This window comes from Excalfactoria chinensis, chromosome 20 (assembly GCF_039878825.1).
Source record: "Excalfactoria chinensis isolate bCotChi1 chromosome 20, bCotChi1.hap2, whole genome shotgun sequence".
Taxonomy (NCBI): Eukaryota; Metazoa; Chordata; class Aves; order Galliformes; family Phasianidae; genus Excalfactoria; species Excalfactoria chinensis.
The window spans coordinates 5894488-5922425 of NC_092844.1; the positions used below are offsets into that span (position 1 = coordinate 5894488).

At 49.7% G+C, this 27938-nt stretch overlaps 3 protein-coding genes across 10 annotated transcripts in view; 2 read left to right on the forward strand and 1 right to left on the reverse strand.

The window, feature by feature from the left end:
* Nucleotides 1-27938, forward strand: part of CAMTA1 (calmodulin binding transcription activator 1) — a 266410-nt gene that overhangs the window by 61913 nt on the left and 176559 nt on the right. For 2 of the 8 annotated variants that reach the window (XM_072354284.1, XM_072354285.1), the window contains exons 1-2: nucleotides 16082-16138; nucleotides 18756-18849. In XM_072354284.1, the coding sequence (XP_072210385.1) occupies nucleotides 18783-18849 (67 nt within the window). In that variant the 5' untranslated portion in view covers nucleotides 16082-16138; nucleotides 18756-18782. Of the gene's footprint in view, nucleotides 1-16038; nucleotides 16139-18755; nucleotides 18850-27689; nucleotides 27831-27938 lie in introns of those variants that run through there. The other 6 variants (XM_072354286.1, XM_072354287.1, XM_072354282.1 and 3 more) reach the window with 4 other exon arrangements.
* Nucleotides 16-3932, forward strand: PHF13 (PHD finger protein 13). Its single transcript, XM_072353999.1, has 4 exons — nucleotides 16-181; nucleotides 795-896; nucleotides 1027-1579; nucleotides 1944-3932. Exons 1-4 carry the CDS (start codon nucleotides 143-145, stop codon nucleotides 2168-2170), a joined length of 921 nt encoding a protein of 306 aa, XP_072210100.1. The 5' UTR covers nucleotides 16-142; the 3' UTR covers nucleotides 2171-3932.
* On the reverse strand, nucleotides 6509-15983 carry DNAJC11 (DnaJ heat shock protein family (Hsp40) member C11). The gene is made up of 16 exons (XM_072353998.1): nucleotides 15872-15983; nucleotides 14577-14706; nucleotides 14174-14247; nucleotides 13957-14058; nucleotides 12378-12506; nucleotides 11551-11673; nucleotides 11094-11167; nucleotides 10646-10835; nucleotides 10172-10257; nucleotides 9613-9729; nucleotides 8792-8947; nucleotides 8420-8489; nucleotides 8230-8287; nucleotides 7420-7562; nucleotides 6873-7002; nucleotides 6509-6768 (listed from the first exon to the last, which is right to left on the reverse strand). The coding sequence occupies exons 1-16, from the start codon at nucleotides 15941-15943 to the stop codon at nucleotides 6743-6745; spliced, it is 1680 nt and encodes a 559-aa protein (XP_072210099.1). The 5' UTR covers nucleotides 15944-15983; the 3' UTR covers nucleotides 6509-6742.

Consider the following 27938-nt stretch of genomic DNA (forward strand, 5'->3'; position numbering starts at 1 on the left):
GTTCCCGGCAGCCTCCGCGCGAGCGCCCGCCCCTTCGGCGCCTCCCGCCGGTACCGAGCGGTTCGCGGGTGTCGCTGTGTGTGTCGGTACGTGTCGGTGTGTGTCGGTGTCTGTCGGTACCGCCCTCCCGCCGCGCGGGGACATGGACTCCGACTCGTGCTCCTCCCCGTTCGCCCCGGAGGTGAGCCGCGTTCCGGGGGGGGCGGCTCCCGGTGCCGCCGGTGCCGCTTCCCGCTGCCGTACCGGGGCCATCTTGTGCCTCCCGAGCGCGGGGCGGCACCGGACCGGGAGTGGAAGTGGGGGCGGCGGGACGGGAATGGCGGCGGCGGCGGCCGGCGGTGGTTCCCCCCATCCCCATCCCGTTCCCCCCATCCCGTTCCTCCGCCGCGCTGCCGGCCGCGGGTCTGGGGGCGCCGGTCGGGATGTGGGAGCGGGGCCGGGGGGGGCGGTGCGGCGGAGCCCGGTTTTGCCGCGGGCGGTGGGGGCGGGGCGTAACGCGGGGAGCGGCGGCGGGCGGGGCTCCGAGCGGGAGCGGCTCCGGTAACCGCGGCGTGGGGATGGGGGGGGGCGGGGCGGCGTCGGTACCGGGAGGAAAAGGGGGGCGGGGGGGGGGCGGGTAACGGGGAGAAACGGCCGTGAAGGGGGGGGCGGATCCCGGGAGAGATACCGGGGGGGGGCGGCTCCCGGTGGGGGGAAGCGGGGCCTCCCAGCTCTGAGCCCGGCACGGCCCCGCGCGGAGGCGGCCGCGCTGAGTCCGCCCTCTTCCCTCCTCCTTCCCCCCCCCCCCCCCCCAGCACTTCTCCCCCGGCTCCCGGCGGCGCCGAACCGTGGAGGACTTCAACAAGTTCTGCACCTTCGTCCTGGCCTACGCCGGGTACATCCCCTACCCGCAGGAGGTGAGACGGCAGCGGGCGGGAGCGGTACCGGGAGGGGAGCGGTACCGGGAGGGGAGCGGTACCGGGAGGGGAGCCGTACCGTCGGCTGGGAACTACATAAGGGCGCTGTGTGATTGCTGTGTTTGTGTAGGAGACGCCGCTGCGGAACAGCCCCAGCCCTCCCAACAGCACCGGCGGCACCATCGACAGCGATAGCTGGGACCCCCGCTTCAATGACATCCCCTCCTCGGTTTCCCTTCCTGCCAAGAACAGAAAGAACTTCAGCCAGCTGAAGCGAGCGAAGCCCTATGGTTCCCTGTTCCAGCGGGCAAAGCCCGGCAGCTTCCTGCCAGAGAGAAAGCAGATCGATAAGATCAGAAAGAAGAAGAAGCTGAAGAGAAGGGACACGGAGGTGTCTGCAGAGGAGGATTACGAGGAGAAGCTGCTGGAGCTGGAGGCAGAGGACTCTTACGCGGAGACGCCGATGAGCCCCTCGTCTGAGGGCGACCCTCAGTCTGTGGCCGAGCACAGCTTGGTGTGGGACTCTGACACGGCCTCCAGCGTTGCCTACCCCGCGGGGACGGGAGAGCCGGCCGTGGAGATCCAGAGCGTGGGGAAACGGACGGTCATCCGGCAGGGCAAGCAGGTCGTCTTCCGGGACGAGGACGGCACCGGCGACGATGAGGACATCATGGTGGATTCGGGTAGGTGGCTTGAGAGATGCCGAGCCGTGCAGAAGCAACGGCGCTGCCACTGATTGCTGGTCCTTGTAGTGTGAGGGGAATCCGAATCAATTAGTAGGTGTATTTTGGTGAGGGGAGGGGTTCTCGGCTACCGGGACCTCCCAGTGGCAGCTGGTGTCCTCCCAGCCTCTTTGGTACATGAGGGTATTCTCTGACAAGAGCTTGTGTACCGGTTCCTTGTTGGACCTGGAGGAACCGGCAGAGCGCGTCTCTGGGAGCCAGGCAGTTAATGGAGATGAGAAGGAAAAGAAGCTCCCGGTGCAGCTGAAAGACGCTGGATGAGCCGTGGGGAGATAAACACGTAACTTGCTGCTTTTCCTTCCAGATGACGATTCCTGGGACCTGGTCACTTGTTTCTGCATGAAGCCTTTTGCCGGGCGGCCGATGATCGAGTGCAACGAGTGCCACACCTGGATCCACCTCTCCTGCGCCAAGATCCGCAAGTCCAACGTCCCCGAGGTCTACATCTGCCAGAAGTGCCGGGACTCCAAGTTTGACATTCGCCGTTCCAACCGCTCCCGGACGGGATCGCGCAGGCGCTTTCTGGACTAAGCGGGGGAGGCGCGTCCTGCTGCGCTGCTGGGGCGGGCAGGTGAGCCGTGCAAAGCACAGACACCGGCTGGGGGCCGGCACAGCTCCCCTGAACTGCTGCTGCTCGGGCCGAGGGCTGCCCGGCCTGTCTGCGGTACGGGGATGAGGTATCGCCAAGCGGATGGCCGGGGTGGAAGAAGCAGACTGGTCAAAACTGCTGCTAGATACCAATTAGCTCAAGAGACAGATGCAGCTCTCTGGGTTCAGTGGGGTTTTGTCCAGTTACGACTATGAGTCGGACCATGTTTTGGGAGTGTTTAATATCTTTGCCACGAGTTTTTTCTCATCCCGTTGGGAAACTGCAGACCTTCTCAGTGCCAGGAAACTCATCCTCTGAGAGAGCAGGAGGAGGGAATCCGTGCGGAGAGTCTGAAAAGTAAATGGCCACGTGTTTTAATTTTAATGTATTATTATACCTGCCCATCTGTCCGTATATATCGATCTTAGATATTCTAAGGCTGTGTAGGAGTGAGTGTGAACGCAAACCGACCTCTGTGTGATCTGCCTCCTCTTCCACGGGCCTGGGCAGGAGGTGAGTTCTGCGACCCGGCACTGCGTAATGGCAGGACTTCACCCTGCTCTGGGGGTGCGTTTAGAGGACGCTCCTTTCTGTGGACAGGCGGCGCTGGCGAATAGCTGACATCAGGTTGCTTAGAAGTCTCCTCTTAACGGTGATTTTTGTGACTTTGTTTTGCATGATTGGATCGCGTGTGTTTGGGGGAAACCATTTGCTCTGTGTCCTGGCCCTCTGTTCATCTCCAAGGTGCTGTTTTAAGATGATGATTCTCCCTTTTCTCAGCCCAGAAATGGAGCGTGGACTGTAAAAGAGGCTGTAGTAAATGTAGAACCTGGCCAGTCCATCAGTGCTGCAGCTGAGCTGACTTTGTTTCTGCTGTGTGCATGGTACAGCTTAGGTGGATGATTTGGAGACATTTCTCCCAAGTGACACCTGCTGAATGTATCTGTCCTGTGAGATGAGGAGTCATTGGCTGCACTAGAGCTTGTGAGAGCCCGGCTGTGCTGGCAGGAACGTGTCCATGGCTCTGCACACAGACCCGCTCAGCCCGCTGCCTCACCTGAGCGCGGTGCGGTCGGGAGATGCGTCCCCAGGTTCTGAAAACCAGCTTCTGTTCAGACTGAGCCCGTGACTGTGCTGTGCTGCCTCCCAGGAGCTCAGTGCAACCACCGAGGAGTTTGCCAAAGACTCGCCCCTTACGGCTGCCTGACTGCTCTTTGCAGCCAGAAATATAACCAAAGTTCTCAAACGCTGCCATTTCACTCTGCAAACATGGAGGCGCTGGAAGATCCCGGGTGCAAGCTGTGAGGGCTGGGCCTGCTCTGAGCATTGGCATCTTTGTGTTTACAGCGTGTCTGCGATTCAGCTGGACCTCCTGGAACGTGCTCCTGAAGCTTCTACATGAGACACGTTACATGGCCAACGAGCGGCCTCTTCCCCCAGAGGCTCAATACGCGTCAGTGTGACTGACTCTCGTTCTGTTCCTTTTCAGACTCACCCCAATAGATGGTGTCTGACAAGTCCAGCACATTACAGTATCAGCAGAGAGAAAACAAGTAACATCTCCATTGTTTCAGTTCATCACTCTCAGCCATGTATAATTATAGTTTAATTCAGAACTTTATTTTTTCATTAAAACTGTTTTAATGAACCATGTTTTTTTTTTTTAAAGTGAAAGAAATGAATAATGACTTTGTTTTATTCTGGATTCAAGAGTCTGCTGTGATTTACTGGGGTGCAAAACAGTTACGTGGGGTGGCAGCAAGACTTGGCCAGAAGCGCTGTTCCCTAAATGATCTGCAAAGTGAGGGGGGGAGGACGGGGCTGTCACAAGCAGATCTCCCCTTCATGCTCTGGCTGGGCTCTGCTGTTCCAGTCTCTCTTGTCCGGCTCCTGCTGCAAGCGAGGTGAACGGGGGGAGGAGGGATCGGCCTAAAGGCAGGAGGGCTGCGGGGGGAGAGCCCTGACCAGAACGGCTGCACCTTCACAGCCTTTACAGCTGTGGCTGTAAAATGGCAGTTCCTCATAGGACAAATACAGGGTTGTTAAGAGGAGCAGTTTCTCTGCTCACAGGCTTTTTAAGACTGCACTGATTGATGGGCAGAAAACAAGAAGAGAGGAGGAAGGCTGGAGTTTGGTGTTTGGCAGGGAAGAGCAACCTGAAACTTGGGTGTAAGGGAGATGGGTGGGCGAAGGGCTCCACCGTGTGGATGCAATTCAGCAGTGCCTGACAATTGCAAACTGCAGGGAAGCAAAAATGGAGTTTGTGCATTGACTGCCATGGCTGCAGGAGCATCGTGCGTCGTGGGGGGGAGGGCAGTTGCAGTACTTACATGGAAGGGAAAAACAGCAGTCTGAGTCGCTGGTGGGCTGAGCTGGCAGGGAAACAAACGGCTTTAAGAGTTTTTTCTGTGTAACGTTCAGCAAATGAACAGGGCGAGATGGTGCCAGTAATTTTACTTCAACAAGAGTTCTGAATTCAAGAGATGAAAATTAATTCACCTGTCCTTTGCATGAGCTGCTTTACAGTTGGACAATGATAGCTCTGATATGGTGGGGGAAGAAAGCACAGAGTGGGAAGGCAGAGGAACTGAGTTTTCCTTGCTAAGCTGTGATGAAAAAGAAAGCATCTGCTTTCTGGATCTCAGGAACTGGATCTCAGGAACTTGTTGTAAAGCAGCACTGCTTTATTGTGCAAACTTCTTAGTGTCACTGGCCCTGCTAGTTACAGAAGTACGCTGAGATCTTCCCCCTTCAGGAGCAGTGTGCTGGCACTAGGCTGCGCTGCCAATGCAGAACTCCTACTTCCCAGCACTCCCACAGGGAGCATTTTGTAACACCCAGGCTACACAGAATGACTCTCACTGCTGACCACTTACTTCAGGCAAATACAAGACATGAAGAAGGCAATTCTGGTAGCTTCCCTTGTCCATTTCACCTTGCTGTGGGTACAAGTACAAGCAGCAGAATGCAACAAACGGTGCAGTTCCATTTATAAAACTTGCAACCCTCACTTTTCAGAGTTTATATTCAACACTGCCCTAAAGATGAAAACAGGGGCTGGGTCTCAGCTGAATATAATTTATTGCACATTCTACATTTGGTATCGGATACCAATCAGAACATTGGTCACGTGTGAAATGAAATCCTACACGGGGAGCTGGCCGCAAATGAAGAGTTTTGTTTTAATTTTAAGAAGTGAACATTTGTTTTGGAGGGAAAAGTTTCCTGCAGCCCAGCTCAATCGAGTCTGGTTTTGGAAACTTAACTGTGCTGTTAAGGTTACTTGCAGCAGGGCATGTGAGACCATGACTCGAGCAGAGAGGGTGACAGTCAAGAAGAAAAAGGGGTCAGGTACACGTCAGGAAATGATTTATGGTAACAGCAACAACGTGCAGCCAAGATCCTTTGTTTCCTGCCTCGCCCTGTGAGCAGTGCAGGCTGCCCCAGGAGCAGAGCTGTGACTCAGAAACAGCCTTGATTATTCCTTTTCTCTGTAACAACCCAAAACTCCCACCAAACTTTGGCAGCATTGCCATACACAGCCAGACCACATGGCTGCCACTTCCATCCGCTGTGTCACCACAGGACTGCCCCTTCTGCTGGTAAATCACGAGCATGATTTCCATGCACGACAAATCCAAGACTTACATCACAACTGATGCTGCTTCAGAAGTGGCAGCTGAATTCAACGCTTTCAGCTCCTTACCCCATTTTGCACCTCTCCTCACTTTGGTTTAAAAAGGAGCTACACTCCTTTTTTTCCCTAGAAATAAGAGGAATTGCTGTCCTTCTCCCTGCTTTGCTTTCCTGAACACCTTGACAAGAAAATGGATTAGTAAGGTAACGTTACCCAGTGTCCTTGTCTGGTACAGCAGTGTTTGAAACGAGCAGCTGAATGGATTCATATGGAAGAGGTCTGTGTCGTTACAAAAAGCAAAGAACTTTGTTCCAAACATACTTGTTCTTAACAAGTGCATTTCAAATACAGAATTAGGATGGAAAACAAATCTCTGCCCTCTTTCCAACAAAAGGATTTACACAGAAAACTTCCAGGAGGTGGCCTTAACATAAAGAACTTTCACTCAGGAGTAGAAAAAGGCATGTTACCTACCCCAGTGAGTACATGGAGAAGTAAGAACTAGTCTTCTTTCTTGCTGAGTGCAGAAGATTGTGTGAGACTGCACGAATGGACTGGGCCAAATTGCTGCAGGAAGGATCTGGCTGCATGACGGGTGGTGCTCAGAACCTGCTCACACAACCTCAGCAGAAAGTACTGCACGTTCAGAGTCACGCTGCTTTATTGATTACTGAGCCACAATTGAGAAGTATTGCTTTGGAGCCACCTCGGGAAGTGGGTTCTCTCATTTTTGATCCTAACGTAACTGGTAGGCCACCACCTGCTATATAGATAATAAAAATAAAAACGTCTCTGTTCAAGCTTGTAGCATCTGGGGGAAGGTTTTGCTGTCTCCATTGACCCAGGTACAGTAACAGACGCGCAGACTCCCATCAGATTAGCCATCTGCATCGATTCTGTGAGCTGTTGAATGAGAACAGTAAATGGATACATGCCACTTCCATCATCCTTGCTTGAACTTAACCACCGCACCAGAAACGGACAGAACGGTAGTTCTCGTTACTTACATTGCTTTGGTATCCTAAGGGCCTCATTGTCAGCTGACATCACTTGGTGCAGAACTCCCCGGAACTGATAAAGCACTTTCAAACTCTTCTCCTCACCCACACAAGGGTCATAGAAACCTGGCAACCCAGCCTTTAAACAGAGAAGGACAGACTGGGAAACAGCACACAGACTTTCACTCTTCAATGGCTCTTAAATACCATTAGCACCAGAATAAGGTGTCAGAAAAAAACCCATAAAGCTAAGAAATTAATTTCCCCAGTGTCAAGAATGCAGAAAACACTGAACCCAGGAAGTTTCTGGCATACAGCCCCAAAACCTGCAACAAACACTGTCCTATGCCATAAACACTGAGGTACTGCTTCTTTGAGACTGGAAATGCCCAGAGAAAAAGTTCCTAGAGTTTTGTGACACTTGTAAGGAAAGTGGCTTCTGTGAATTGACCTGGCACACTGAAGAAATACCCTGCGAGGAGAGCATGCAGTTCATTCAGAATTCTGAGTCACACACTTGAGTGTCTCAGTATGTGCTCTGACATAAGCTACATACCTTGGATGCCTCTGTAAGGATGAGCTTAGAGTCCTTCACTAAGCACTGCAAGGGCACGGTCACATCTATTACTTTCACCTTCTCATTCTTCCTGCTGTTGTCGTTAACGAACTTCCCATACCAGGCATTCACTACAATCAGACCTGCATTTCACAGGAAATCACAAATGCAATGAGCTGTTTCCCACCAACAGCTGGGCAGACAATGATGAAAAGACCATCCCAGCATCTTCTCCTGTTTTCAGTGATACTCGAATCCACCTTGACTCAACATACACTTTTCAAGACAGAGGAACATTTATACCGGGGTGTTTGTTAGCAGTATTTCAGCCCCAAGACAGAATGACTTGCCTTCAACATCACACTGATGTGACAGGCCAAGTGAATGCCATTCAATCCATTCCAGAAGATTCTCATGGCAGTTGCTCACAAACCTCAATGCTCAGATTTCCATTATAATCTAAGAGCAAACTGTAGATCAGAGATCAGCAGAACGCAGACTTCAAATTTCTCCACATGATTATATACACACTTCCCTTTTGTGTGGAGAAGCCAGACTATTGTCTACATCCTGTTGATCATCTTGCAGCCTTTCCTAAGACAATATTTGGTGTGTCCCTAAGTGCAGACACCAGATGAAGCACAATGGCATTTTCCCAGTATATGCACAGCAGCAATTATGCCATGCTTCATTAAGGGCAGAAATGAAGCAACTGCATTTTGCATTTCTCCCCTTCAGCCACCCAGCCTTTTTATTGCTCCTTCCACTCTCCACATTTATGGAACAAATAAATGGTGTTATGATCTTTACCCATTCTGGCTTCCTCTGCTTCAATTATCCTCCGGACAGACTCTTGCATCAACCTAACCTGTTATAACACAGGGGAGAGTAAAAAAATAAAACTAAAAATCAAGCAGTGTCAGACACTGAGTCCAAAAGAGATAAGCCAAGTAAACCAGCTTCACTTAACTAAAAGGGATTAGCTACGAGAAAGACTTACTGCAGCTTCTGCCTCCTGCTTCTTCTGAAGGATGTCACTGGCAGTGCTCTCCCTTTGCTTCTCCAGCTCTCTGGCATAAAGAAGTCAGAATCACGTCAGGTCTACACAATGAATGGGATTCAGCCACAAAGTGGCAAGTATTTACTAATTCACCCCAAATACAGCTGGCCCACAATATCACTCTAATGAGCTGGGCTCCAAGGCTTTTCCCCACCTTCCAGGGGACTTCTGTAGCCTTCCAGAACTCAGTAGAACTGACAGTGCAGCACAGCACTGTGCCTCAGCTGGATATCCCAGCCTTTGAATCAGACTCCCAGAAGCACTCAGTCAGGACCTCCCAGCTCTGTATTACAAACAGCCTTGACAGCTCACCTCTCCTTCTGTGCCCTGAGGTAGGGTTTGATGATTAGCCTGTGCATGGCAAAGTAGATAACTAGGGGTCCAACTGTGGCATAGAATACAGCGCTGGGAAGCAGCTGATCTGTTAGGTGGACAGGGAAGAAGTAGGTCTGACTAGCCCTGTTCAACCTGAAATAGGTAAAAACACAATGTCAGGTCAGAAGCAATGCAGAGTTAAGAGTGCTTGATTAAATACACAAGAGGGGTAGAGATGAATAAACCTCTCAAACGTGAGGAGTAAAACTACAAACTTCGGAGGAATGTTAATTTTTGAAAAGTCTTCTTGGTACCAACATCTTCACAGCTCTGCATCTTCACGCGCCCTCTGCTGGCAACAACTCAGAAGTGCACTACAGTGAAACGAACCCTTCAAAGTTCCGCATCTCTCTGAACTGCCATAGTAACAAAGTATCATCGATGATGCTCGTTAATGGTGATCCACTACTCCAAGCACACATGTATGTGCATCGCTGCACAAATGGAATGCAATTCAATACGTTTCTAATTCGTTTTTAATTCCTCCACCCCCTTACCAATAATGGCCCCAAACTCAAAGCTGTACTTTCAGAATATTTTGATGCAGGCACACAATAGTCCTGTAAGGGGTGGCTCAGGCTCAGGATAAGATGCACAGAAGGCACATTCTGCTTCAGATAGGCACAATTTGCATCACAGTCGAGGGCAGCTGCAAGCCCTTACGCTGATGTATCAACATACCTGCATTGCTCTAAGATAGGGACCCCCCCACCTGAATTTTTGAAATACAATAATGTAAGTTATCATCTTCAACTGACTTGATTTTCAAAGACACTCCTTGGGGAACACCAACACTGACGGTGGCTCCTAGAATACTGTGTCTGGAAATCTTCCTCTCCGCTCCGTACTCTACTATGGTCCCAAAGAACCCAGCCCTAGAATGAGAGAACAAATACTGCTAAGACTTGGAAGACTTAAATTTGTCTTCACTAAATTCTCTTTAGTGTAATTACCCAACAAGTAAGACATACAATAAATACATCTGTGTGGGGCAGATGCTGGCTGTCAGAAGATTCACAGCGCACCTCCAAGGTGAGATCAGCCCTATTAGTCAGTAAAAAAGTTAACAGACTACAAAAAGTTCTGCCTTTCTTACCGGTGATGACACAGAGGCAACAAGTGCGTATTTTACATCTCACTTAGCTAGAGAGACACACAAAGCTAAGCCTCCGAGACACTCACTTCAGTCATTAACAGATTTAATTAAAGCAGATTCCTAAAGAGTACAGAAGCACTCAGTTTGTGTGGAACCTGGAGACCTCCAACAGCAGGAGACAACAGATTCTGAGCAATATGAATTTCCTTTTGCACACTTACTTGAGAGAACCTTTTATCCGTGTCTGATCCTCATCCTGGAACTTATGCTGATAACTGACCATCATGAAAGAATGGGGGATTCCCAGCTGAAATACAAGAGTTACACATTTATGAAGAAGTACCCTCGGACATCATTGAATGTTCCCCAAAATCTGCTTTCTTAAAATAACATTTTAAGTGTCACAGAAAACAGCAACACCTGCCACTTCTCACCACAGCCCACAACCTCTCCAGTCTACACTGCACATCCCAACCCTGATCTGGGCTAACACACATGAAAAGTCACGATGTTGGGCACAAAGTGTTGTGCTCTTTCAAATACAGCTGGGTATCTATGGCAGACAGTCACAAGAGAGAACCCAGCTGCTCCTTTACCCTCTATTCTCAAGCCAAATTACAGCTGGAATGGAAAGGCTGAGACCCCTCCCACTCAGAACGGCAGCACCCTTCTCTGCATACAGCAACAGGACTCACCTGCAACGCCACAGTGAAATGGCTGGTTTTTGTGTCCCGAACAATGCTTGTATTCATGGCTGACTGGATGCCCCACCGCCACTGTAAGTACCCCATCGTGTTCTTATCCAGGTTGCGGGCAAGAACCGTGGTGAGACCTGGGCGGACCCCACGGGATGAAAACTGCAGAGCACAGTTTGTAGTGATGAAACTAGAGGAAATAAGTGAAGCCTCATCAGGATGCAGAACAGACTCCCCTTAATCTAGTAGTATTAAAATAGAAGACACTAACAAACAGAACATATGCATTTTGATTAGCACTAAAACATTACGTAAAGTCTTAAAAAAGATACCTTTGGCAGAACAGAAAACAAATCTAGAATTAACATGAAAATGAATTTAAGATGAATTTAACATGATTCCACACTGAGGAACCAAACATTAAGTTGTTGTTTTTTTAACTACTTACCATCTTTGTGTAAGATTACGGAATATCTTCAGACCAAAGAGAGGTCCCTGAAGATCTCCTGCTCCAAACTCCAACTGTTAAAATGCACAGTGACAAGCAGTTAGAACACAGGCTGTGTCAGGAGACAAAGAACTTCACAAGCACTGTTTATGTCAGATATTTTAAACACTTCTGAGTTAAGTTCACCACTTGTTTTAGTATCCTCTCTTTTCTACTAATCTTACACTCAGAATAGCAGGTATTTCTCTGAGTAAGGTTGTCACGGGTAGAGGAAAGGCACTTTCATAGCCCTACAGGCAACTAGCACGTGCTCTGAAAACACAGAGCACCCTACCTTCTGAAATGGAAGCACACAGAGGTGAAAAAAAAGCTGAAGTTAGAGAAAATGAAGTCTAGATAACTAAACCAAGCAGCCTGTAACAAATTGGGTATAAAACCTAACATCCAGCATTCTTACCTCTCCCCATCCCTTGGCAGATGTCACTCGTCTAAGAGCAAGATTAATTGATCCACCTCCATTCCCATTTTGGGTAGAGAGGTTACCAGACAGTATTGCTGTGTCTGTGGAAGTCAGCGGTGCCTGAGAAAAATGAATATACTGTAACTAATACAATCTTGATTCACATGTCATGTCTATTCTACAAGGACACAGACAAAACTGTAGATGACCACAGAGACTGCAAGCACAGAGAGATAAGAATCAGTACAGTTGCATTTTTGTTGTCCACTTAACCCAGGTGTTTGAACCAGACACATTTGTTCTAAGTTTTGTAGTGAAAATACAGCAAAATGTAAGACAAACTTTACAGCAGCAGCTGCTTGTGACAGCTTTAATGAGCCCCAAAGTCCTGATCTTGAGCTGTAGTTTCTTCTGATCTCACTAGCAGACTCAATTTCTCTGACTGCTTGGAAACATTTGCCCTCTGTTCCTTAACTGTGTCCTCACAATTGGATGATGTGTTTTCATATATGAAATTCCTGCATTCACAGAGAACTAGATATCCACCTGTAATCACAATTCAGCCTCTCTACTAGCAGGGAGGACTGCAGTGTACACAGAAGCCACCAAATTCTGTGCCTGTGCTCATACAAATGCATGCCACTTATTCAACACACAGTCCTGCTGGAACTGAGCCTCCTCCTCCCACCCACACTGGTTGATAGCATCCTCCTGTAAAGAAAGATGAGACCTCTGAGCAGCGTTCCACGTCCTGCTGGCTTGCACTGTAGTGCCTCATGTTCTCAGACCCTGACCGAGCCAGCTGTGGTGCTGGCCCTCCTTACCTCAATGGACTGGGATATGTGCATTTTATTTATTTCAATCTGGGGAAAGCTGCTCCCTTGCACGTCTTCATATTCTTCATCATAACGGTCAAAGAGGTCAGTGGCATCTATTCCAACGCTAATCGTTCCCTAAGGATGAAGTGAAGACAAATGTTTTTAAACAGAGGTTCTCAAACTAAGCAGTGAGCATGTTGAATTTGAATGAAGTCCTGCTATTTCCTTTTTATCCATCTACGAATTGTAAAACACTCCTCTCAGTGAAAATGGAGGAGTCAAAAGGAAAACACCTGAATCTATGCATGGAAATCTACAAATCCAACTCAGATGAAAGCAGCACCTCAGCTGTTCCCATCCCTGTCCTCCACAGCAGGATTTCTGTTCAGTTGCCTTTTGCTGAAGGGAGCAGTGGACTCCACGAGGTATTTTCCCTCCTGCCAAGCAGGTGAAGTCACCTTCAGAGACCTATAGGACCTGGCAAGGAAATTGGCTCGTGCACAAGCACAGGAAAAGCAGCAGATGGCAATGTTAAAAATACTCCCAGAGAACGACAGCACCCCCTATGGCACCGGATCATAGAGGGGAGTGCTGCTCCTCACAGCTTCCCATCAGCCACCTGCTCAGACCATTGAAAAGGAAAAAAAAACCTTCTCAAAGCGAGAGCAGCAGGGAGAAGCTGCAAAGCTCTGCTCAGAAATTGGCTGCACACACTGAGCGAGCAACATGCTGAGCAGTGCACCACCACACAGCAGGGCAGGAGGTCGGTGCTGCACTTCAGGACCATTAGAAGAGTTATATGGCAACACCTTTAAAATTACCTCCATCTGACATTCCTGTAAACACAAAACAGTTGTTAGTGATGAAATGAAGAGACGTGTCAGAATGTATCGGCTCATCTTTTTTTCTGGAAGATGATCCTTCTGGAAGTGACATTTCTTAGGTGTTGACCTTCTGCAGCAGGAAAATAATGGGATCTAATTGCTCCAAAGAGGAAGCAGTTCTCACATCAAGTAATGAACTTTCCAACCCTTCTGCGTGTCTTTGAAAACAAAAACAAAACTCTAAAAGCAAATAATAGGCTCAATTTGAAACCTGCCAAATTGCCTACATCTGGTTATTGCTCAACATTTCTGGTTGAAGTGCTTTACTTTGCTGAAACCATTTTGTAGAACTGACAAAATGTTTGAGATTTTAAAATAACTCGTGTTCATGTATGAAGTGATCACAGCTGTGCTACCCAATTCCACAGGAACATCGCCTGGGGAGTCATTTCTATAGGCTACCAATCAGCGGTTGCTGTAAACACCCAGATGGCTAATTTGATCACAGGACACAGAGACCAAGGCTTACAACACAGTTCTCAGACTAAGGAGAAACTAAACAGAAAAGGAAAAAAGGAAAAAACATTGTTCAAAGATTGAGCTGCTCTCCCGACATTTTCCAGATAAGCTGCACATTCAAAAAGTAGCTCATTAACCGTGAATACTTAAGGGATTATTTTTACTTCATTGAGACTCATCACCCTTACGTTCCTAAACATTTAAGGACTCAGTGTTGAGACTGGCATGAAGTCTTTGCTTACCTTTGGGTTGGTTCGCTGCTGCAGTCTCCTCTCTTCCCTCTCTCTCTGCAAGCGCTCAAACTCCTCTCTGATTTCAGCAGGAGTTCTCCTCCTTTCCACAACCTGTTCAAAAAGAAATTGAAATACTGAGGCATCAATGTATCTCAATATAACAAGAATGTCAGACAAACTTGGATTTACCAATCCCACTGGCCATAAGGTACGGAGTTTCTCTCACCTCCCATCCTTCCATCTCCAGTCCTCTCCTCCCATATATGTCATAGATGGCCCTGGTCTGTGGATCACTAAGCACTGCAAATTAAATCAAAACAGAATGATGACTTGATCTTCTTACGTCTCGGGCAACACAACAGTGTTACTTGGAATTCAGGCAGATTCTGGAAACTCATTCTACAGAGAAGTCAGAGAGGTAGTGACAAGATTATTTACAGTACATAGGAGATAAGAGCAGGACTCCACATCTTCAGTGCAGAACTTAAAACGCATTGCTCCTCTGATTTATGGGACAGGAAAAGGAAACAAAGCACTGCTAAGCATCAGCAATATTATAATAAAATAATGTGACGATATTTCTTTACGCTTTAAAGAAAGTTCTGGTAAACTTAAAGACTTCTGCTGACCTTCATAAGCTTGGTGAACAAGGTTAAACAGCCGCTCAGCCTGGGATTTCAGTTCTGGGTCTCGGTGCTTGTCTGGGTGGTACAGCATACACAGACGGCGGTAGGCAGCTTTTAACTCTTCCTGAGAGGCCTATGAAAAGCAATGAAAATGAATTAAAACCCAAATAAGGGAAATGAAAAGGATAAAAAGGACCATTTTCAAGATTAGCCTTAAAAGAGAAATCTAACAGCTATTACATTCCATTCCTTACACAAGCTCAAGAGCGGACTTTGTTCCATAGTAGGACACAGTTCTCATATAAGTCAACACAGATCTGTATTTCCCAAGTTATTTATAAGGTGTGCAACGCTCGAATGAAACTGGAAGCACCGCAATAATTGTGGGGCAGCAAAGTCTTTGGCCACAGCAAATGAGATAACAATTGCAATGGGTTTCTCTGCATCTGTGCCACTGAATGTTACTTTTCCAAACTGATACAGCAGAACTGGACCTGCTGAATTTGCTGGCCCCTGGACAGTAATGCAGCTACAGACCGGCTGCCTCCTTTTTACTGCTGTGTGCTTTCTTGGGCATCGAATTTAAAGTAGATTGAGAAGACAGAGCTCTAAAATGACGTTCCTTAATCAAATGAATGAAAAATGGTTTAACGTGCTATTGATTACATTACAGAGATGGGCAGTTTCGTTTTTTATAAATGCCACGTTCAATGCAATGTTAGATCGGACCTTTCATCATCTCCGAATAGATTGGGTCGCTGACTCAATATTTCATGAGAGAGAACTCTTAGGAGCCACTAAACAAACACTGACATCATTTCAAATTGCAATGAGATACTGTTATAACGCATAAGTCAGTAGCAACCATAGGCAAGTACTATTATGCAGAGCCCAGCTGCTCCACCACATAGCACTGGCTCTCACTGCACACTGCTGCTATGCAGGACAGCAGCACAGAATTCAATTAGCAAAGGGGTAATTAACGAGGCGATTACCCTCCCCTGGGATTCCTCCCATCGCTCCCTTTCCCTCGGTTCCCTGCTGTGTCCGTTCGGGCGGTTCAGCACAACGAAGGACCCGAGGAATCCCCCCGTCGCACCCCGGGTTCCCCTCAGATCCGCCCCCACCCCGACCCCCGACGAGGCCTCGTTCCGTCCGCCCCGCGAGGCTGAGGTCGGGCACAGGCGCTCGGGCCGCGCTGCCCGCCGGGGTGGCTCTCAGCCGCCCCCAAAGGCGACACTGGGCACGGGGCGTCCCGGCCCCCTCTCGCCGCCTCGCGGTCCGGCCGCCGCGCTCACCTCCCGCCGCACGTTGAGCAGCGCGTAGTAGTCCTCGTTGTCCGGCAGCTCTTCCCCCAAGGCCGCCGCCATCTTGCCGACCTCTCACCCCGCGCTGCTCCGCGACGTTCCGACGGCGCCCCCCCGCGGCACGGAGGCGCGAAGCGCGCCCGACTACTGCGCCTGCGCGCGGGGCCGCGTGCCGGCCGTGCCGTGTGCGCAGGCGCGGGCAGGCCCCGCCCCGGGAGCCGTGAAGCGCGGCGCGCGGCGGCGGGCGCGGATGGCGCGGTGAGTGCGGGGCGGGGAGAGCGCGGGGCCGGTACCGCCGGGTGCTGTGCTGTGCTGTGCTGTGCTCTGCCGTGCGGGCTCCGCTCCGGGGCGCGCCGTTGGGGCGGGGCGATGGGGCGGGGCCTGGCGCGGCGCCTTCCGAGCGCTCCGGGAGCCGCCGCGGGCTGACGGGGCGCAGCGTCCGTTCGCGCCGTGTCGGGGCCGGGCTCAGACGCGGAGGAGACGCGGAGGAGCAGCGGAGGAGCGGAGGGGCGGCCCAGCGCTGCGGCCGTTGGGACCGAGCGGAGCGTTTCCCGCGTCCGGCCGCGTTCCGCGCGGGAAGGGGAGCTGCCGCGCGGGGAGCTGTGCGGGACGGCCGCGCTTCCGGGCTCGGGGGAGCCTCCCGTTAGTCCGCGGTGCGTAACGGGACCCGGAGCCGGGTTTCCCTTCCCGACGTTCGGGTCTCCCCGGAGTCCCGTCGGTCGCGCCGTTCTGCCCCTCGTGTAACCCAGCGGGAGCCGCGCGGCGGTGGGTCCGTGTCCCCGAGCTCGTCCTGCGGCTCCCACCTGTTGGGCTCGTTTTTCCCACGTGGTTCCATAGCCGTAAATTGCCGAGGCCGCTCCGTTCTGTGCACGTGGGTCGCCGCGGCCGGAGGTTCGGGTCTAGTCCGTGCCGCGCTGTTGGGAGCGCCGAGTGGAACCGCACGGATACCGGTGTCTGGGAATCCCTGTCCTTACCGGGCCCGCCTGACACGTTCCTGGAAGGCACGGCTGCCCGCTGCCAGCTCTGCCGTTGGTTTGCACAAAGCACGGAGGATTCAGGGGGAGTTTTTGGGAGCAGTGCATGGATGTCACAGCTTGGCAGGGAAATATCGGGAGAGAGAAATAAGACTCGGGTGAGCTCAATGTGGACTGTGCTGTCCAAGCACCTGGAGGCATCTCTGTAAAACATGGGCTGGGATGGAGGAAAAGTAACTTCAGTAGCAAATGGTTGCAAAAGGTACTTTTAAGAGGGGAAAGGTGGTCAGTGAGCTTTTCTGAGTTGCCAGGCTCTGGGTGCGGAGTTGCTCTTGCCCACACTGCTCTGTGCAGGTTCTTGGTGCTGCCCAGGAAGGCATTGCAGTGTTATGTGCTTATGTTGCTTTTCGGCTTCTAAAGTACGTGCTCTGAGAAAGGGATGATGCTGAATGTGGTGGCAGTGCTAAGTCACAGGCTGAAGCAGTGATGGAGCACCTGGTGGGAAGGCAGGGCAGCTCAGGTGCATGCAATGAGCTCAGGTGCATGCAATGTGCTGAGTGATGAAGGGGTGGAGCCAGGATCCAGCCCTGTTTAGGGGTTGGCAGTGGAGGACCAAAGTAGGGCCAGGTGCTGGTGGGCTCAGTGATGCCCATCTTGCTCACTATGGTGAGAGCAGCCCGTGCATGCAGGGCCTGGTTTGGCAGGCTTTCTTGGTTGCCAGAATCACAAAGTCGTCCCTGGAAATCGGCCCCCACACAGTGTTGTTGCTGATATTAACTTGGGTTCTATCTCAGATCAGTGGAGGCAAAAAGCAGAAGATGCCATAAATTTAGCTGAGCTTGTCAAAGCCTCAAATTACCACCTGATAAAGTTCCCACCTCCTAATGATTGTGGCCATCAGCTGGAGAGGAAATGCATGCGATGGGGCTTTCGAGCAACAGAGCCGGGGTTAACTTAGTCTTTAATGTAGTGTCATCTGGGGGCTCTTTGGCTTCAGTGGAAGGCGAAGCTTTGATCTGAGTTATTTCTTTAAAAGCTAACAAACACGAAAGGAAACATCGGAGGACCAAGAGCAGCATTGTCATGGTTTTGTGCTGTCAATGACAAGCATGCTGCCCCTCCTACAGCCAGATGAACGGGGACTGCTGTACTTTAGTACAGGTCTTCCATGGTCCAATTTGTTAGTATTAGGAGTCCATAGAGATAATGTCTGTTCACATATAAAAGATGCTATTGATTTTCTGTTGCTGCTGTCCTGAAACGCGCACAGTGTGTCTATGGAGCAGTGACAATCCTCCATCACCAGCTTTATGGGAAAAGAATGGTTATTGAATCTCTTCCCATAAAATATAATCTCTTTCTCTCTTCCAGAATTTGCCAACCCCTCTGGGAGTCCCTCATGTTATCTCTTTGAGAAAATTGATTTCTTTGGTCTCCTCTTTGTACAATTGTCTAGTTTTGTTTTTAATTTGGCTCATGCGATTTGAAATGGAGACTTCCCTAACGCTGCGTGTTTCCTCAGTGCCGTATTAATTCTGTTTCTTATAGATTAACACTTTCAGAGTGCTATAAAATAAAACACAGCCATTTGCTTGGCACAAACCTCTCTCGTGGCTGGGAGTTCTTTGCTCTGGGTGAGTCATTGTCCTGCTCCTTCTTTCCAGCCGTGTCTGAGGTACTCACTGTTTTCAGCTGCTTACAGGTAAATTTGGGGTAAGTTTCTAGAGTCAGCACAGGCTGATGAGAGAATTAAGATGAACGGCGTTAGTGGAGAACACAACTTGCAGTCCTGTCTGCTCCAGGAACAACCATCTTTAAACTCAAATAACGGCAAAGATACTGTCAACGTTGTCCTTTCCTCTGTGTGGCAGATGACTGACTATGGGACTTTTTCCTTTCAGGAAGGAAACGGCAACATGAATTCATAGATGATGAGTAGGATGCCAAAGCCAGAGATGACAGTGCTCTTGAAGAAATGCTGGGTAGAACAAAAAGGTAAAGGAACCAGCTCATTGAGTGCATTTGGGAGCTTGTAGGACTTGTTACCTTCCCTCGTGAGGCAAATGACACATCCCCTCAAACTGCAGCTGAGTTTTGAGTTCCCTCCTCCTCAATTTTGCATGAAGTTTTAGTGACACCTCTCACTCCTGACCTACTTTTTCTGTGCCAGGTTTTTCCCGGAGCTACACTGTTCTATACCTACAAGCTCCTGCCACTCTTACATGTGTGCCCTTGCATGTACATTCTTGCAGAGCCAGCCGCTGTCTCATCCAACCCTGCAGGTGACACTGTCAAATTACTCTAGATTCATCCTCGGTTGTTTGCTGCAGTGTTTTGTGATGAGAACTAAAAAGAAATGAGATGAACCTGATGAGTTAATTTGCATTTGGTGCCATTCTCCTCAGGTGACCGTGCAGTAATTGGCTGTTCTGACTTCTGGCCTAAGCCTGGGCAGATACATGGGGTTAAAATGTCTAAAATGTCTTGCAAACAAGTTGCCTCCACAAAGAGTGGATTGCTTGCTGCTACTCCTGATTGTTTTTGCTGCTTTTTGTGCTCGTATTGTTGAGGTGCCCCCAAGGAATCACTTCTTATTGGCACTTTCATTCTGAGAAATTATAACTGAGGCGTGATAGTCCACTCAGGGACTTTGGGAAGTGGATTTAATCACACCTGCACAGAGCCGTGCGGGAGGAAGGCCTTGGTTACAGCCCACCAATAGCAGCAAAAATGCTGGAAGGAACTGGCAGGGAGCAAGAAAATCTTCAGTAGTAGGAAATGTACAAGAATGACTTAAACCATTTTTTGCTAATAGCTCCTTGTGTTTTGAGCTGTGTTCATGGCTGGAAGTGGGAGCCTGTATTTCCTACCACCTCTTCCATCTCCAGAGTGGGTTTTCACCTTACCTCTAGCAGAATAGCTGTATGAGAAGTGAATTTCTACTGTGTCAATGAAAATATGAACTGGGTTCAACATTGTGTTTATTCTTAGTACAAATGTAGTGGTTTGCCCTGTGCCATTTGGGAAATGTAACCTATGCTTGAAATGCTATATAAACAGTTTTATTAAAAATACTTATTTTTTATGGTTGTAGGCTGTACAAGCTATTATATGGTTAATATAAACAATGATATCGTTGCTAATCTAATAACACCAGAGTGGAGAATTTGGATGTTCCTAAAATATGAACGAGCAAATCGCTGTTGTTGTCATTCCATACTTTGGTAGATCTGATTGTTTTTTCCTTCTTTTTCTGCACATATGAATGTTAAGGTTGGTGGTGTGTTATTCTGCTGTTAGTATGAACTCTGATGTATATTTGTTATGTGTTTTGAGGTATGAAATTGTTCACCATTAATCTGCAATGCTTAAATGGAGTGTGGTCGGTGCTGGCACGTGTTGTGTCCGTGCTGATGTGCTGCTTTGCCAGGGCTGTTGACCTGTGGCTGCTCTCTGTTCCTGTGAACCTGGCACCTCAGCAGTCTGAGGCAAAGGGAAAGCAGTTGTTGTTCAGTGTTTGCTGTGCTTCTGACAAAGAGCACTGTGTACAGGTAATCTTATATTGATGCCATTAGATGTTGTTAGGTCAAGGAATTGCTTGGTGCTGTTGCTTTAAGGTGGCTAGTAGCCACTAGCTGTGTTCAGCATTGTCTCTGCCAGCTCTGGCATTGCTGCATGTGCTGTCAACTCAGCAGTGGCTGGGAAGCTCAGATAGGACCAGATTTGGCATCAGAATAATCACTTCTACAGCCGTTGTGCTTTGGATGTTGCCAGCTCCTCACTTCTGCCGTTCTCCAGCACGTGGTGCATTATATGACCCTGAGGACAGACAGTTGCCTACCAGGGTAGCCTATAGATTTTAGTTTGTTTTTCTCCCCTCCATCTTGTTAGTGTTCAGATGTGCAATTGCGGGGGAGCGCTGGGAAATAGGCCTTCTGTTCTGCTTACTCTCCTGTTTGCTGGGGCTGGTGACAGCAGTGAGGGATCACCCAGGTGGTGAGGTTTGATAGAGCTGGTGAAGGAAGGTGCGTATCTGAGAGAGAACTGCGCCCAGGAGTTCAGGGTTGCGTACCTGCCCTCACCACCTGTGAGCATGCAAGGCAAGAATGTGAACTGCTTACATGCTTGGATCTTAAAGCTCACCATCCTTACTCTTCCTTAAGTGGTTTGTCAGACAAAATCTCTTTGTCGCTGCATTTGAAGGTCTCACCCCCAATGTCAGAGACGGGACGTTTGGAGGAGGAGCAGGTAGAATCCTTCCATCTTCGGGTTAGAATATCTCATGGCCTTGTCAGTTTTGAAATGTTGATTATTTTGTAGATTACTGAGCGTTCATCATCTGCCACACAGTCTGTCTACTTCCAACTGACCACAGGATACTAACTCAGGATACTTAGAATAAAAGCAGGTAACTGACTGTCAGAAAGCAAAGGTGCAGCAGAAGCTCTAACATTAATGGCTCTATAGATTAAACAAGAAGTAATTTTATGTGTAATCCTTCTCTTGGGGAGCGCTTGTTAATTTTGTGTGCCCCCTTTCTGAGGAGCCAGTGGGAGTTGCTTTAAAGCTCGTTCTGTGGTACCTACGGGTGGTTGGTAGCATCCAGTCCTTGCCTGGTGCTCTAGTATTGCTTGGAGTTGGTGTTGTCATTGCAATGGGAAGGAGGAAGTTGTGGTCAATTGGAGCAAGCTGTGAAATGTGCATGGCAGGCTTTTCACGGGGGCAAGCAGGCTAAAGAGAAGGCTGTGAGCATCATGTACATAGTGGAGGTTATGCTAACGTGTGTTTTTTGGAGCTTACGATGTGTTATTTCACTTACAGATAGTCCTTTAGGTAAACCCTAAATACAGACTGACAGTGTCAAAAGTGAAAGGGACTGCATATCCCTTAGCACTGAGAAGGTTCATAAACATCATGAGGTTTTTCACTCTTTAGTTCAGTAAAAGCACTGTCTCTGTAGGGATTTCCTGTCCTTGCCCACAGTCCTGCACTTCTGACAGGTTTGCACTCCTGGCTTTTTACCTTCATGCTGTCTGGAGCTGAAGTTCTTTATATAACGCGGGATTCTATGAATAATTGGCATGCCTGTCTTGGCAGATGAAGTCAGTGGCAAACTGTTGTTGAATAGCAGGGTTCTTCTTTACTCCTTCACATCTTAATTCTCACTCTGCTGCAGGAGGTGTGGGGATGGATTTACTCCACTTCAGGTAAAAAAAGAGTATTGTTTTCCTCAGAGGAGGAAGCTGAGGTGAAAACTGAGAACCTGCAGATTGAACTGCTAAGTAGAAGGTAGCTATTTCTGCATCCCGTGTGTATCCAGCTCACATTCCGTGAACTCTCATGGGTTGTATGTGAAAGAATTGTTTTAATGATAAAGACAAGATTTAGGCAAATCCCTGCTCTGTAGGTAAAATGAATGAGGAATGTTTTGTCTTGAAACTGCTGCTGTTCCAAATGGCAGAGAGAGGTTTTGTGCCATGAGGTTCCAGACAGGCACCCAGGAGGTACCCAAAGAGCTGTGCTGCCATAGCACTGCTGTCAGCAGGACTCAATTGATTCTGGTTTGTGATACTGGAATTGTACTTCCATTTGGTTTACCTCCCCATAAATAAACATTTATTGTTAGGGAAGTTCCTTCTCATTGTGAATTTATAGCATGGCAGTATCCCAGTCTTGGCTGAGTCCCTTAAAGAAATGAGATAATGATTTGCTTCTTATCTTATACCTTGAGGATCTTCTTGTTTCTTAATGATATTTCTGTGTTAGGAAAGTTCAGTTGGAAGAAACCTACGGTGATCATCAGATCCATCTGGCTTCGGCTCTAACGGGAAGACAGCATAGTACTAGGGGCATTATTTTCATACGTGCAGAATAAATACCAGCAGAGTGTGGATGAAGCCCTGGTTTGTAACTGCAGGGCAGAGGCTGGGTGGCACTGCCATGGAAGCTCCTCAGGAACAGGCTGACTCAGTTCAGTTTGACTTTCTGGCTTTCAGTTCCTGAATCCACGTGGCTCTGAACGTCTTCTGCCTCTCCATTACCGTCATCAGTTTTCTCTTCCTTCAGTTCTCTTTGTTTGTCACCTTCCATTACTCATTCTTCTGTTTCCAGTGCCTGAGGCTGACATTTTCATACCTTGGTGACTGAAGTTTGGCTCCTGAATCCATTTTTATTCAGTTAATGCAGACAGCAGTCCAATCTCGGAGGAGTTAAGTATCCTGGAAAAGGTATTTATTTAAAGGTGGGAACAGAAATTTAGTAGTATACCGTTAGGGATTTGGGCTTTAAACATACTTCCCCATTGTATTTGCTTCAAGTGTTGCTAGAGATCTGGTACCAAACTAACCTGAAGATTACAGCATCTTGATGATGGTGAAGAGAATGTAACAACTGCAGAGCATGCCCTTCTCCTCTAGCACTGCTGTACTGGAGGAAGGATTTGCTCTTAGTTCTTGCTTCTTAGGCAACAGAAGCAGTTCTGCAGGTGATCGGGTTCTGGATGCAGGGGTAAACACGTTCCCAGGCAGTGACAGCCAACATATGCAGCGTGTTTCAGGGCGACAGCTTTAAAATAAATAACATTTATTCTTGGATGTACGTGATTGAAAGCTCCTCTAGAATTAGAAATGAAGCTGGTCATATTACCTCCTTAAACTAAATAATTTGATTGTCTTATTACAACAGAATGCAAAGAGAAATGTCCTGAATATAGTGTAGGAAATTGCCTTTACTAAATCTAGCCCAGCATTTATGAGCGTTGTATATATTACTAGATTTTGCCAGAATTACATAAATGGGGGGAAAAGTGTTAATATAAGTTGACTACCAGAGTAAATCACTGCTTAATTATTTTTTTCTGGTTAAAATTAGAATTTGATATAATGGTCAATAGACATTTCCTTTAATTTTGGAATCCTTGTATCTAATGGCTTGTCCAGGACGACTGGAGAGTTGCAGCAGAATTGAAAAAATAAATTATCTGGGGTTTATGGGGACTTTTCTGGTAAATCCCTTTAGTTGGAAGCTTTAATTTACCTCATGCTTTAGTGTTTTTTTTTCTTCCTGTATCTGGCTTATGAGTGTACGTTACAGCAAAATGGTGTTTTTCTTAGTGCTGCTGGGGTGCTCAGAGCATCTATGATGCACCAAAGTGAAGGCAGTGTGCCCCAATACAAAGAAATGAAGCCCTGGAGATGGCCCCAGGAGGAGCTGTGGGCCTGCAGCAGTGTGCCACAATGCAGCACGTGGCAGGCATTGTGCCCCGCTGGTGTGGCCACAGCAAGGCTGCCAGGGTGACACCTGTGGATGTCACTATTGAAGGTGTCTGAAGTCACACCAGGATCACTGCCCTGTTGGCCATGTGTTTTGCCCCAGACTCAGTGCCAGGAGCAAAGTGTTTGTGCGGTTGGTTTTGGTTAGACGGGTGAAAACCATGTTTAGTGCTGAGGCTGCTGGGTGAAATATCTACAGAACTTTTACAGGGCTTTGCCCAGCACAAACATCTTTTGTCCAAGGTCTATTAGGGTTTAGGCTCCTGAGCTGTGCTTCAGTTCACTCTTGTACAAATTCCTCCTAGACTGCAGAGCTCTGCTGGGGATTACTTGAATATAGTTTGTATTTGAAGGAAATAAATGGGCTCAGAATGGCAGTAGGGATGGGAGGAGAATGTGTGCAAACCCCAGAACCTGGAAATTGAGCGACTTGGTGTGCAGTTCCAGCCGGCACGAGTGTGATCCGGTGCTTTGAGTTGTTGGAAATTCTTCTCCAGTTTCCATGCAACACTTGGGGTAAATGATTTGGAAGGCAGAGCCTTAAACAGAGCACGCGTCTGTGGGAGACCTTCCTGAAGAAACGCCTGTTTGGGGATATTGACCTCATTCTGATGAACTTGGGGCAATTATGCTTCACAAGTGCAGTGAAGCAGCTTTGGGTTTATTCACACGTTGACTTGGATGAGTTTTGTGGGTTTTTTTCCTCTAGAAAAAACAGCTTTTGATTCTGTAGGTAGAGCAAAGAAAGGGCAAAAACATCCATTTTCTGTCATTGTGAAGGTTTTTAAACATCTCTATTTCCACAGATTTTTACAGGGTTTCCTTGTTTTTTTGTAAGAGCACTTGGCATCCCGCGCTTCCAAATCACGGAGTAACTCTGTGCAAATGACTCAAAAGAAATGGGGTTCCAACGTTGTCATTATACTTATTAAAACTGTCTGAATTGTTTTCGTTTTCGGTGCTCGCCATAGCAACTGCGAATGTATAATTTGCTGAATACCCATAGCCGGGCATTTGAATATATTCCTTACAGTTTGACTTCTGCAGATAACTATGCACGCCAAATTATCAATTAGCCGAGCCAGACCCACACCTGTCATGAAATATTCATTGCCATTTCTTTTTTTTCAGGATCTTTTTGGTGTTTTACCTCCCCCTTAAACAAAACCAGAACAGTGGGAGCTTTTAGCAGTGTGCCATTAGAAATTATTCCCCATTCCAGCTGTGGAACTGCTGGCACATCTGTGTTCCTGTTGCTTATCAGCTGCAGGTGGCTGCACGGCTGTGCCCATAGATGACCCTCAGATTATCCTGCCCCATACATACAGGTCTTTTGTGGGTCAGTACCTCAATGCTTCCATAGTGTTTAAAGCATATATAACAGAGCTGTACGTTATTTCTGGAACCACTTGAAAATACCTCCCTCATCTTTATCTGTGTAAGTTCCCACTGTCGTTGCAGACCAGGAACGATCTAGAAACCAGGCAGCATCCTCAGAGATGCTTCATGGAGCCCCAGGGCAGGTCATGGTATTTGCTGGCAGTTGAGCTGTTTTTATTAGTTCAAGTCCCTCCTTCCCCCAACTTGCAGTGCTGAGGGGAGGCAGCTGGTGTCCTAAACAACCTTGTCAGTCAGGCCACATGGACCTCATTACTCTGATGAGCCACTGAAGCACATAAGGAACTACTTTAGCTTTGAAGAGAAGGAAGACCTGGACATTCTTGAGTACAAGTGTAGCTGATTTTGCATGTAATGATGTTTCTGGGTGATCTCAAGGTCTAACCCCATGTGGAGCACCGTATGGTTACCTGTTCTCGAGAGTGTGTAGGTGATCAATGCAGTGAGGGCTGCGGCTGAAGGCGCTGTTTGTGCTGGTGTCCCAGGAAGGAGCTGCAGCCTGTTTGTGTCAATGGTTGTTATCCAGGCCCCGGGGCAGCCCTGGGCTCCCATGTATGTTGGAGCCACAAGCACTGGCTTCAGCAAAACTGAATCTGAATAGCAGTGTCCTTGTCTGGGCAGCAAAGGGGTCTCTTTTCAGCTAAGAGACTATCAGCTCTGCTTTCCTTTCATCTCTTTCCTGTTAGGTAATCTTGCCTGAATATCCGAGTGGAAGAAGCTCTTGTGAGCAGCAGACTGCAGGGTATCTTTCTTGCACATCTGAAGGAAGGCAATTCTAGTCGATCCCACTGGCACATTGATATTACTTGCATTTCTCACACCATCACACATCACACTAGACAGGCTGTATGACTGTCAGCAGTCCCTGCCGTCCTGAAGGCTCTGCAGCAATGTGCCTTTCACGCTCCACACGATTAACAGCTGCTGGAAATAGGGAAAAGGAATTTTCTTCTGTCTTAGAAGAGGCCCATCCTGCCACGCTTCTCTTTCTGCCTCTGCTCGGGAATGGCTTCAGACCTTAACAAGAGCAGAAAGTAACAGGTCTTTTTAAAGAACTTCAATTCCCGTGAGAGTCGAAGGGAAAATATCCTTTCTGAGCCTTTAGTCACATCAAAGGAAACAAGCGTTTCAATCTTCATTTGCATTGTGCAGGCATTAGATGTGGTCCAGTTACACCGAGCTCTGCTGCAGGAGGCACAAGTGGCAGCAATCGTCAGGCTTTGACGGGATGGAGGGACCTCACGGTGCGTCCTGCTGGCCCGGGGCAGCACCCGGCGGCTGCTGAGTGCGGGATGGATCCCGCAGAGCGCTCGGGGCTTTTCTCCTTCTGTTCTGTGAGCCGTAGATCGGGCCGTTACCTGCCGTCTGATGGCAGCGGTCCGGAGCGGAGCAGGGCTGGCATAATTGGGGTCCAGGAGTACGGGATGGACGCTGTGCGTGCGGGCGGTGAGCGGCTGCGTGCAGCTCCGTGCCACCCGGTTCACTTCGCTGCTTCCCGGTCCGGCGGTGCGGGGGGAGCCGAGCGCGGCCGTGCGGAGCTGCGGCACCCGGTGTGGGGCTGTGGGGCTGCCGGGCTGTGGGGCCGCGTCCGGCCCGTCTGTTCGTCCCGCCGTCCCCGCGCGGGAGCAGCGCGACCCCCGGCCGGGCGCGGATTGGCGGCGGGGCGGCAGGGCGCGCCAATCGCCGCCTTTGTTTGGGGTTACGGGCGCGGGGCGTGCGCCCGCCGGGCCGACGGCGGCCAATGGGCGGGGCGGAAACCGCCACGCGGCTCCGCCCCTCACGCCGCCCCATTGGCTTCGCGCGCCGTCGCTCCGCCGGCGGCCGTTCCTCGTTGGCCGGCACCGCCGGCGGCTCCGTGCGTCAGCGGCGAAATCCTTCCTCCGCGCGCGCCGCCATTGGCCGCGGCGGCCGTCGCTCTTCGCGGAGCCGCTTCCCGATTGGCCGCCTCGGCCGTCAGTGCGGCGCCGCGTCCCGCCCTCACGTCCTCCCGGCGCGGCCGCTGAGTGGCCGCGGCGCGTGTCGCTGTGGCGCCGCCGGGCGCCCATTGGCGGACGTCGCCGTCCGTCGCGCCCATCCCCTCCGGCCGCCCGCCCCCGGCCCGCCGCGATTGGCCGCCGCGGGTGTCAGTGCGGCGGCTCCCCCAATGGGCGGCGCGGGGTGTGCGCCGTGCGCGCGGGGTGCCCGGCCCGGCGGCGGCGGCGGCGGCAGCAGCGGGAGGAGGCGGCGCGCGCCTGGGTCCCGGACGCGAGGAGGCGGAGGAGGATGTGGCGCGCGGCGGGGAAATGGCTGCCGAAAACAAGCCGGAAGGTGAGCGGCAACCACAGCGCCTCGCGCCGCGACGCCGCCGGGCCTCCGCGCCGCCCCCCGCGCTGCCCCCGCCGGGCGGAACCCGGGGCCGAAGCGCGAAGTTCGGCG

Coding starts and splice junctions, on each gene's coding strand:
- DNAJC11 (XM_072353998.1), bottom strand. CDS start 15,943: ATGGCGGCGGCCTTGGGGGAAGAGCTGCCGGACAACGAGGACTACTAC. Junction 14,059..14,173: donor TGGAGATGGAAGGATGGGAG/GTGAGAGAAACT, acceptor CTTTTTGAACAG/GTTGTGGAAAGGAGGAGAAC. Junction 11,168..11,550: donor CTGCCAAGGGATGGGGAGAG/GTAAGAATGCTG, acceptor GCATTTTAACAG/TTGGAGTTTGGAGCAGGAGA.
- PHF13 (XM_072353999.1), top strand. CDS start 143: ATGGACTCCGACTCGTGCTCCTCCCCGTTCGCCCCGGAG. Junction 182..794: donor CCTCCCCGTTCGCCCCGGAG/GTGAGCCGCGTT, acceptor CCCCCCCCCCAG/CACTTCTCCCCCGGCTCCCG. Junction 897..1,026: donor ACATCCCCTACCCGCAGGAG/GTGAGACGGCAG, acceptor GTGTTTGTGTAG/GAGACGCCGCTGCGGAACAG.